The sequence below is a fragment of the Netta rufina genome (genome assembly GCF_964035555.1).
Source record: "Netta rufina genome assembly, chromosome: 26".
Taxonomy (NCBI): domain Eukaryota; kingdom Metazoa; phylum Chordata; class Aves; order Anseriformes; family Anatidae; genus Netta; species Netta rufina.
In genome coordinates this window covers 4,907,223-4,918,573 of record NC_140150.1, presented here as the reverse complement: position 1 = coordinate 4,918,573, position 11,351 = coordinate 4,907,223, and the positions used below count along the sequence as shown (strand labels likewise).

General features: G+C 61.5%; 1 protein-coding gene across 1 annotated transcript; it reads right to left on the bottom strand.

Annotated features, from left to right (window-relative positions):
• Positions 1–3,499: 3,499 nt before the first annotated feature.
• Positions 3,500–11,256, bottom strand: TULP1 (TUB like protein 1; the record flags this gene model as incomplete). Its single annotated transcript, XM_084301805.1, is given in 16 exon segments — positions 3,500–3,869; positions 4,790–4,961; positions 5,320–5,418; positions 5,591–5,699; positions 6,332–6,444; positions 6,802–6,972; positions 7,267–7,358; positions 7,493–7,627; positions 7,723–7,888; positions 7,890–7,930; positions 8,021–8,158; positions 8,526–8,675; positions 8,821–8,950; positions 8,954–8,962; positions 10,399–10,444; positions 11,210–11,256. Coding segments are annotated over 16 exon segments (1,752 nt in total). The 3' UTR covers positions 3,500–3,735.
• Positions 11,257–11,351: the final 95 nt, after the last annotated feature.

Genomic DNA, 11,351 nt, shown 5'->3' with positions numbered 1-11,351 from the left:
TTTTTTGTTTTTTTTTTTTTTTTCAGCCCTGCCGATTAGGATTTTTATTTGTTCCTCCTTCAGAAGTTCATAATCCTGGTTTCTGCTATTCTTTGTCCACTGGTGGGAACAGCGACTTCCTTTCCCGAATTATAATATAAAAGAGCTGCGAGCAGCAATGCCATAAATAATATTTTCTTATGGCCAGAACATCCAAGTCTAGGCAACACACCAAGAACAGCTACAACATTGTAAAACTCCGACACTTCTCCAGAATGGATTCACTAATTAAAAAATGATTCCTTTCTAAAAGCAGTTGAAAAATACTGGCTTCCCCAGCACTGCCTGTCGGTTGCTGTGCCGAGCAGGAGCCCGTCCTGCAAACCCGCAGCTCAGCCCGGCTTATCAGGCACGAGCCTGCCTTCCCACGTGAAAAACATCATGGAAATGAATTTGCAGGAGGGGGGAGCGGAGAGAAAAACACACGTCCCAGTTGCTTCTTTAATTAATTAATGTATCACCACTTCAAAGCGCGGACCAAAAGCCCCGGAGGTTGAGCGCTGCTGTCTGCCGGGCAGGGCACGTGCTGGGAACCCAAGGGCTCTGGCCCTTAAATTTTGGGGTGAGGAGTTTCCGTGTGTTGGGCTCCCCTCTGGTCCCACTGGGATGCTCACATCCCGGGCTGGCATCCCTCCTTTTATCAGAGCAGGATGGGGAATGCCTGGCCACTGCCTGTGGCACTGTGGTGATGTGTGTCCTCGGTGGGATGCTCAACATCGAACTGGGACATTTTTCCCCCTCTTTTCCTGATAATCTTCTCTGCAAAAATAAAATGCATTTCCTGGGCTGGCTCCCGGGAAGAACTCATGTGCTTCATGGGGTTAAATCCAGCCCCGCACCACCAGCCTAACTCCAGCCCCCGAAATTGAAGCTGGAGCAGCCTCAAAGTCTCCGCCTCAGGGTAAAGCTCATCCCCTGGGATTGAGAAAATCCTTTCTCCGAGGAAGATGCACACTTTGGCCTCCCCTGAAGTTGATAAGGCTCCTTCTTCTTTCCCCCTTTTTTTTTTGCTTTTTTTTTTTTGATCTTTTCTTGCAGCGAGCATTCCTTTCACACCCACGCACACATCCTCATCCTCACCCATTGGTCTGCCGGCACATCCGTCACACTTTCCGTCGGCCAAAGTAGATACACATTTCTTGTGCTTCAATTCCTCATCTCCTCTGGTGTTAACAGCCAGCGCAAACAAAGGGCCCGAATATCCATCGCCCTATTAAATTGTTTTCATTTGTTCCTTGTGCTGCAGTTGGTTTGGGTTAGGAGGATTTGTGTGAGCGATTTGGGGTAGGCGGCTGGCGCTGTAATTGCTGTAGGCTGTGCGCCTTCCTTGCACATCGCCTCCGAAGGTGCTCGTTTTGGGACGCGGTGGCATCGCGCCTCACACCCTCTGCAGCTTCGGGCTCCCTTTGGCTGCTTCTGCGGGGCTGCAGGCTGGGATTTTTTTTTGGGGTGCAAGTCATAATGGAAAAAAAACAAACAGGGGTGTTTTAAGGGAGAAGCTCTCAGGGGATGAGTGGTGCTCCCGGGTGGGCGCGCGTTGGGATTTGGAGACCTCCTGGAGCCCTTCAAGCTGAACCCCGCTCCCTGGCTGCATTTTGGCTTTTCGGCTTCCACCGGTGCACAGGAAACGGAGACAAGTGCGGGTGGAGGCAGCCCTCACCCGTCAGCCGATCGTGTCCCAATTTCAAACAGATGTGTGGTTCCCGGCTGGATTTGGGCAGAAAGCTCTCGCTTTCCCCCACATTTGCCGGCCATACCTAGCCAGGAGACGCTGGCCTTAAACCCCAGCGGCTGTTTCTCCTCTCGCTCCCAGGGCCTTGCCGTGTGGGTAAGGGATAAAATCCCGCACAGGCACATGGACAGCCCCATCTGCCCCCCGTGCAATCATCGGATGAATCACGGAGCCCAAATCTGTGCGGCTTTGGGGAAAAAATGGGCTCCTTCTGCAAAGCCACCATGGCAGATGTTGGCCAGCGGTGTGGCTGCTGCCCTGGTCCCTTGTCACCTCCCCACAGTGCTGGCATTGACGGGGGTGTGCAGGGAGCCTGTCCCACCCTGGGTTTGCTTGGTGGCACCCAGGGAAGGAGTCCTCCAGTCCCCGTGCCACTGCGATGGAGGGACGCAGCACAGGGGGTACAATCCTGCACCGCTCCCCGCATCTGGGGTTTTCTCCAACCCACGTTTGCATCGCACCAGGTGTGGGGTCCAGCACGGGCCCAGCACTGCCACTTTCTGCCCCCAGCCCCTTGTGGGGACGGGAGCATGGGGACAATGGGCTCGTGGGGACAACGGGAGCACAGGGACAATGGGAGCATGGGGACAATGGGAGGACAGGGACAGGCTCAGGCCATGGCGGTGTTGCGACACTGCCCAGTGAGGACGAGCACCCCTCTTGCACAACCACGGCTGTCTCATCTGCTTCCTGCTCCTCTGCCAGGCCGCTCCAGTCACCTTTTGTGGCACTTTGGGGGCTCAGAGCACGCCCAGGATTGGGGAGGACCCATCTGCACCCAGGCAAGGGGACCCCAGCTTGTATCAGCATCCCTGGGGAGCAGTCTGTGAGACGAGCAGGGGAGAGAAGCATCATTGGGGTGGCCTTTTGGGACACGCTGATAGGTCCCGGTGCTTCTCATCACTGAAATCATGGATTTAGGACCCTCCATGCAGCCAGATCCTCACCCACCAAAGCTGGGGCGGTGCTAGAAAACAGGGCATGAGCTGCCCTGCTCCCCCCATGCCACCCTTCTCCAGCATCTCCCCTTGCTCAGCACCCATTTACAACCCAGGGGCCCGAGTCACGGGGTGGCACCCCCGCTTTGTCACCTCCGGGGACACACAGAGATGGAGCGGGGGCTCTGCGGGACCGGTCCCCATGCAGCAGCGTGGCTCAGAGCTGCACCACACCTCGTGAATCACCCGATGCTTCTGCCTGCGACCGCGCTTTTCCCTTCAAGCTCTGCTCCTGGGGGCACCGGCTGCCCCTCCGGCACGTGCCCACCCTGCAGGGGCCAGGCTGCTCCCTGGGGACCCAAATCCCACAGGGCTCATGGGCACCCCCACAGCTTGCAGGGACACTGCACTTCTGGGCACATCACAGCCACTTGTGCCAGAGAAAGTGGTGAAAATTGGGGGTTTTGTGCCCATAAGGCACTGAGCAGTGGCGTGCACAGCAGAGGAGCAAACAAAGGGGTGCTGGGGGGCTGGCCCCTGCTGCTGGGCTGGGCTGGGGGCTCCTTGCCCCCCAGCAGTGTTGCACCCACTTGTAGTGCTTAAATGAAATGTTAAATAAAATCCTGGTCCTGGAGGTGGTGGGCGCTGGGGGTGCCGTGGGGTGACCTTGGGCAGAGCCTGGCCACGCGCCCGCAGGGGGACGAGGAACCACCCCAAACCAAAGGACACCACCAACCCCCCCTTCTTGTTTAAAGAACACGCTACAAAATACAAAACAGACCAAAAAAAAAAAAAAAAAAAGAAAAGAGGGATGAGTTTCCAGGATTCGAGTCCAAGAAACGTCTCAAAGGGATGAAATCGGGATCACAGGCAGCCTCATCTGCTAAATATACCCCGGGCTTGACTCTGCCTCCTGCCCGGGACCCGCAGCCGGCCCCGGGCGAGCCGGGGATCGGGCGGCTGAAGTTGGGTGAGCGAAAAATGGGGAGCGAGGGGGCGCAGGGGGATGGGGGGGAGGCGCGGGGGCTACTCGCAGGCCAGCTTCCCGTCGAAGCTGGAGAGGGCGATGGCGAAGGCCTGCAGGGCGCACAGCGGGTAGTTGTAGTCCATGGTGAAGGCGTCGTCGGCCACGCGCCCGAACTGCATCACGATGTAGTCGGCTGTGGGATAGAGGGGAAGGGCGCGTGGGGTGGGAGGGGGACGGCTCCTGCGCCCCCTCACTGCGCCCCCGTCCCTTTTCCAAGGGGATTTAAAGAGCGGCGTGGCAAAGCAGCCACCCTGCGCCCAGCTCCTGCGCCCTGTTGCAGCAAAATTTATCAAAACCCAGTATTTTCCCACTGTATGATCCAGCAGGGTATAGCGGGGACGTGGCACCCCTCAGCCCCCCCCAGCGCCCCTTCCCCATGTAGCCAGAGCCCGCGGAGGGGCGCGGATCCCTCAAACCCCCGTGGGACGCCCGTGGCGTGGCCGCTGCTGTCACCGGAGCGCGGGTGACAGGAAATCTGTAAAAATAACCGGGGGCCCCCGGCAGGTTTTTTCTGTCCTGTAACCCAACACCCCGGGTGCCGATGGCTTCTGACTGTGCTGGACAGGTGACGAGCGGCCGCGGCCGGCTGCTCGCACCGGGGCTGAGCTCTGCCCCATGGCAGGACCCTCACCGTGGGGCTGCATCCCGTGGGGTGCGGGGTTTGGGGGTGCTGTGGGGTTTAGGGGTGCAAACCCACCCCAGAGCCACGGCCGGGCCCTGCATCGGTGATCGCGGACACCCCAAGGGACTGTCCCCGAGGTGCCACGTGCCCCAGGGGTGTACATATCGGCCATGTGGGGTGCATGCTGGAGGGGGGGGGTGCTTGGGGTGCCCTCGTGGCGTGGCACTGGGCTCAGCACCCTGCAGGATGGGTCCCTGCCCTAATCTGCCCGGCAACAGGTGACACGCGCGCTCCCTCTGCCGGACGCAAGCAGGGCCCCCAGAGCAGCCCCGCGAGACAAAAAATAAATAAATAAAAATGCAGCAAAAAGAGCGCTTGCAGGGGTGCCGGGACCCCAGCCAAGATCAGCCCCCGAGCCGCCCCCGGCTTACGGTCGCTGCCGTGCACAATCTGGAAGTTTTTAACGGAGGCGTGGGTGACGCGGCCGTGGAAGTTGAGGACGTAGGACTGGGTCTCGTCGTTCCACACCGGCGCCTTGTTGTGCAGCTCGATCACGTTGTCCATGTTCTTGTTCTGCCACCTCATGAGGAGCCCGTCGTTGTCCTGGGGAGGGCGAGGGGGGAGATGGCAAAGGGGAGGTGTCCCCCGGAGCACCCCGGAGCACCCCGGAGCCCTGCCACCCCCGTGGTATTCCCAGCGGGATGCCCCATCCCTGGGTGCTCCCCGACACGCTGCCCCATGGCAGGGCCCTGCTGGGAAAAGGGAGACAGCCCGGAGAAAAATATATGGACACTGACACTCATCTCCGCCTCCCAGAGGGGCGCCTTCAACTTTAGGAACGCCTCAAAGTCTTTCTGTCTTGCCCCAAACTGGGTAAAAACCCAAGATAATCCCCAACAAATCCAGCCTTTGGGGGAGGTCTGGCCCCATCCCTGTTTGGCCCTTGGCTGCTCCGACTTACGTTTCGGGGCCGGATGGGCACCCTCTCGTTATCCGAGTTCATCCCAGGGATGATGACCGTCATCTTGCGGGGCCCTTTGAACCCCAGGACGTTCGTCTCCTGCAAGAGAAGCCCCGGCCATAAAACCAGCGACCACCGTGGGCTGCAGCCCCTCCCCAGCATCCAGCCTGAGGGCTCGGGGCCGGATCCAGCCTACCCCACAGGTCCACAGCCCCCCCCCGGGGCGATGCCCTGAATGCCCCATTTGGGGCCCCCTGGGGTCCCTGCTTACGTAAACCACGGCCGAGAGCTCCTGCCGCACGTTGGACCAGTCGGCGTTGGCCCTGTCTGGGTTGGCCCCGTTGTCGAACACGGTGAACTTCGTCCCCATCAGGTTGGACCTGCAGCACCGGCACAGGACGTGACCACAGCCGGTCCCACCAATTCCCCACCTTTGTTCCCCCCCTCCCGCTGGCCACTTTCTGGCCCGGGCACCCTCTCCTCAGTGCAATGCTCGTGTAGGGTTGGGGTGCTCAGATCCTGGGGGGATGAACCACCCACCCCGCAGCATCCCTGCACCCCTCCAGCCCAGCCCAGCATTGCTCCGACCTCAAAACCCGCCAACCCCTCCTGCTTCCCCCATCCAGCCCCGAGCACGAAGGCTGCAGCGCAACCAGCACCCAGCCTTGATCCCTTTATCTCCATTGTCCCCATTTCAGGGCACCCGTCCCCCAAAACCGGGGGGTGGGCTCGGAGGCGCTGCGGCACGGCGCCGGCGGCTCGGCGGTGCAGCGGGCCGGGGCTTGCCGCGCTCGCCGGCGCTTCTGCTCGCCTCGAGCTGCCCCACGGGAGGAACCGGCCCAGCCTGTTCCCCCTCCCTGCCCCCCGACACTCCTCAGGTCACAGCCAACAGCGGCAAACACCGAAATTCAGCCAGCCGAAGCCTTCCTCCCGCACGCCAAACCCACTCCCGGCCCACAGCCGGCACGGGGAGAAAAATAGGGGTGCCGGCAAAACGGGGTGCCCGCCTCACCTCAGCTTCCCGATGAAGTTCTCGCCGCCTCGCGACAGGTCCGTGGGGTCGATGGAGATGAGGTAGTTGGAGGTTTTGCTCTTCTTGCGCTTCCTCCCGGCGAGGAGGAAGACCTGGGAGGACGGCGGGGCCGGGGCAGTGCCATCGCCATTGCCCCGCCGTGCCCTTTGCGCAAGGTTTTGCGAAACAAAACCTTGTTTGGGGACACGGCCGCGACCTTGCGCAATGTCCCCGCAGCCAAGACGAGCCCCAAAACACCGCCGGTGTCCCAGCCGGGGCTGTCATTAGTGTGACCATGGCTCCTAGCCACCGCGGGGCATTCACCAACGTGGGACATTTCCCAGGAGGAACGACAGGGATAGGAACACGCAGGAGCAGCGGGACGTGCACCAGCATCCACCCCAAATCACCAGGGTGCTCCCAGGGTGGGTGCAGAGCCCCGTGCTTTCCGCCCCCCCGCCCTGTCTCACCTTCTTGTCGTTATCCAAGTGCAGGTAATAGGTGGGGTACAGCCCCCGGTCCATGCCCTTCTTGTCCCGCGTCACCCGGCACTTGATGGTCACCCCCTGCGGAGCCGGGCGCAGCACGAACTCCTCCAGGTTGTCCACCTCGATGACGGGTGACGGCGGCCTCTCCTCCTTCTGTTGCAAGGCCAAACCGGAGCCCTTTGAGCTCGTTTCCTCGTGCACAGCACCCAGGGGGCTTCCCGGAGAGCCCTCGAGCCCTGCCCATGCCATGTGCCACCACCTCCTCTCCTAGATGACAGCTCCTCAATCCCAAAATCCCCCCGTGATGTGGCACCGCTTTGGGGACAGCACGGATGTCCCTGCTGCTCTCCAGACCCGCTGCCCACCCCAGGGGATGCTCCAAGCCCCCCCAACCTCCCCGCAGGGAAAATCCCCACACCTCTTTTTTTTATTTTTTCCCTCCCATACCTTCTTGGATTTCTTCCCTTTGCCCTTCTTGTTGGAATTTTTCTGCGGTGACTCCAGGGTCTCCTCCTCGCTGTCAGCTGCTTTGGGGGGAGCTGTGAGCAGAACGGGGCAGGAGCACGGAGGGAACCCCGACACCATTGGTAACAAGCCCCCGATAGCCAGGGGTGCCCTGTGACCCCGAGAGCCCTTCCAGCCTCACTACCTCCCTCTCAGAGCTGACTCTCACCTTTCTTTCTGGTTTTCTTCTCCTTGGGGGGGTCCCCGCCGGTCTGGAAGAGGGACACGGGGTTTTTCTTCTTCTCCGACCTGATGGGTTTGGTGCTGGAGTCGGAGTCGTCCTCCTCATCGCTGCCGGTGGCGGCTGGGGGACACGGGGACACCGTTACGTGGCGTGGGTGCTGCTGGCCAAGGGTGCCACCTGGGGGCAGTGGGGCTGCCCACCCCCCTCACCGGTACCTTTCTTCTTGCTTTTCTTCTCCTTCTTCTCCCCGTTCACCTGGAACATGGCCGTCGGCTCCTTCTTGGTGCTCTTGGAGGGTTTGGCTTTGCCATCGGGGTCACTCTTGTCTCCTGGAGGGATGGACAGGGAAGGGGACAGAGGACAGGGAAGAAGGGGTGAGCAATGGAGACGATATATGGGGAGGGGGCGATGGCCCAGAGCCCCCTGCCCCCTGAGCCTCCTGGGACAGCGATGGGGACAGGGCTCGAGCAAGTGACAACGGAGCTGGGCTGGAGCCACCCCCTGCTCGCTCACCCTTCGCCTTCAGCTTCTTCTCCCGTCCTTCACCCGCGGGGGGCTCTTTGGGCACCTTCTTCTTGAGCTTTTTCGGCGGATCTTTGTCCTCCACCTCCTCTTCCTCCTCCTCCTCATCCTCCGAGTCCTCGGCCGGCTCTGCCCAGCGGGGTCACAACGGCGTTGGCGATGGGACGGTTTCGCCGGGAGCAGGTCCCCGCAGCCCCCAATTTTTCCAGCAGGGACCGTCCCCCCCCCAAGCACCGGCTGCCGTGGGCACGGTCCCGGCCGTGGGTGGTGGCGGGGGCGCGCACGGCCACACCGCCCCCTCGTGGCTGCAGCCGCGGGGCGCACACGCGCGACGCGGGGGCGCGCGTGGGGCCGGGGATTGGGGGTCCTCGTCCTCCTCCCCGCGCCTTTAGAGGATTTGGGGGACAAAAAGCACCCCAGGGGCGTGCAGAGCCGCTGCAGACGCACCCCATGGGTGGTGGGGATGGGTGCTGCCCGCCGTGTCCCCCCCCCTCACCTTGCTGCTTCTTCGGGCCCTTGGCCACGCGGGAGCGGGGTGCCGGGCTCTCCTTCTTCTTTCGGGGCTCCCGGGTGGCTTTGGGGCAGCGATCCTTGTCGCTCTCCTCCTCCCCTTTCTCCTCTTTCTTCTTCCTCAGCTTCTTCACCCCTGGGCATTTCAAGCAACCCCGTGATGGAGAGCGCCGTGGCTGGGGGGCCTGGCGTGTCCCAGGGCAAATGGCAAAGCCCCCACACGTCCCCCAGTTTCAGGGGGACTGGGGCTGGCAGGGGGACCCCCAGGCTGCCTCATTTACCCTGTGCCGGGGCAGGGGGCTCCTCTGCACCCCCCGACTCGCCCGGCTTCTTCACCCGCAGCCGCCGGGGCTTGACTTCGGGTGCAGACTCCGGTGTGGGCTCCTGCCGCTTCTTCTTCAGCTTCTGCCCTCATTGATGGTGCTGCCGAGACGAGATCACCCCAGGGTGAAATCCCTGCTCTTACAGCAGCCGGAGCCCTTTCTGAAATGCCCCAGATGTGGGCATTTTGTGGGAGCAGGGGTGCCCGAAATGTGGGCAGGGGAGCAGGGATGCGCTCACCCCATCCAATGGCGCCTTACCGTGGGGCAGCCCCGCGGAGGGAAAGCAGAGGGAGGAAAACCAAGAGGGCTGTTAGCACACAGACAGGAGAGAGGTGACACCGGGATGTGCCAGCCCAGGGGACGAGGGACATGATGCTGGCATTACCATGGGGATATGGGGTGGCTTTGTATGGGGAGCCACCTCCCCCCGTCATCTCCTGGGGACAGGGGACACCCTGGGGGACCCCAGCTGGGACAAGGGGCATGGGGACAGGCGGCACAGCTCCGTGCCCCTGTCTCCTCTCACCCACACAAAAGGTGCCCGTGGAAACCTGGCTGTGGGTACGGAGCCCTGGGGCCGTGGGGAGGGCTGGGGGATGTCAGAGCCTCAAGGATCGAGGTCAGTGAGGAGCGAGGCGGGAGGAAGCGGGGGATTAGAGGCAGCACACCTAATCCCCTTTAACCTGGGCTATAAATAACGCTGATTTACCCAATACAGAGCATGTGGTGCAGCGCCGAGCTGCGGGCAGGGGACGTTTGGGGAGTAGGTGCCAGCTCCGCGCCCCCAGAAGGTGCAGCAGTGCTGGTTGCATCAGGGTCCCCACCCCAAACAGGGCTTTTCCCCCCTTGCCAGGGTTTTGCTGCTGGTTGGGTCCCTCCTGGGCAGAGCCCCCAGTGCAGCAGCACCGCAGGGGGGTTGCAAAGGGCCGGATCCAGCCCCCAGCACCAACATTTTGCCTTCTCCTAACGTGCATCCCCAGGGGACTCCTGGTGGGGCTGGAAACCCCAGGTCTTTCTATCCTCAGCTTGCTGCCCACGAATAGCTCCTTCACCCCTTTAATCCCTTAAGCAGCGCGGGAGACCGGCCCTTTGCTTCGTTACTTAACGAAGCCCTTTGAGGAGGGGCTGCCAATTAAAGCAGGCTGATTACATCTCTGCGAGACCCCCCTCTGCGGGGGGCTGACCCCCGGGGGCTGTGCCGAAATGCAGCCCCCCCCAGAGCAGAGGGAGCGGCTGTCGGGGTCACAGCCCCTGGAAAGTGAGTCACCGCTGACAGCTCAGCCGAAAGGCTTAATGAAAGCACTAATTAGGAACAAAGAGCCCACCTCATGGGCCCTGCGGAGTGATGGAGAAGGGCTTTGGAAGGATGCATGAGGGAGTGGGGGGTCCCAAATTTCGGCCCCCAGTTGGGGCTGAGCACCCCGAGGGAGGACCTGATCCCATCCTGGTGTGGGGTTGGGGGCTGGGGGTGTCCCCGTCCTCAGTCCCTGGGGAAAGCCAGGACCTGGGGGGGGGTGGGGAAGGATTCATCCTCACCTGCTTTGGCTTCTGCTGCTGGGGGCTCCCCGACTCCTCGCTGGGGCTGTGGGGGCAGAGGAAGGAAAGGGGTGAGGGCTTTCCCCAGCTCTGGGGGGTTTGGGGGAGAACTGAACCCTACACAGCTTCCCCGGGGGGGCGAGAGCCTCCTGCTGGGGCCGGATCCTGCTCAGGTGAGAGCTGGAAGGTGGGGGAGGGGGGGGGGAGCCTCCCCTGAAACCCTCCCAAAATGCTGCTGTTTCCTCGGAGCTTCATCCCATTTTGGCCATGCCAATACATCCAGTGCCACCAAAAATAAATATTTGAGCCTTTTCCTTCCCCAAACCTTCCTATTTTTTAAAAGGACACAGCGAGGAGGAGGAGGAGCGGGGTGCGTGTGCCAGTATTTTGGGTCTCACGTCTCGGCTCCACTCATTTTGTTTTGTGACATTGAAACCTTTCCATCACTTCTGCATCAGAACGGGTTGAAATGGCCATTTTTGGTGGTGCTGAGTCAAAAGGCACCCCACTTTTCCAAAGCAGCTGCCCCCATCCTGACCAGGTCGAGCTCATCCCTCCCCGCCAGGCAGCACAGGACGGGGTCTGCCTCTGCCAAGGCTGACAGCAACGAGGTTAATTTGGCAAAATCCGCCCTAATTAACTCCTTCCCTCTACAAGCCATCGAGCATCCTCACACCCACCCTCAGAACAATGAACCTAAACCAGAATATCACCCCACAATTAAATAGGAAAAAAAGGAGCCGGAGCAGGCGAAGCGCACGGGGGGAGCGCATCGCACCCCGAGGACCTCATCCTGCCCGGCCCCGCTCACCTTTCGGCCGCCCAGACCTCTCGTAGGATCTCCGTCTGCAGTGGCATGGCCCCGACCTGCTCCCCAAAAGCAGCCCCCGCAGTCGCTACCGGCCCGGGGCCGGCTCCATGGGCTCAGCACCGCGGGCTCAGCCCCACGCCGG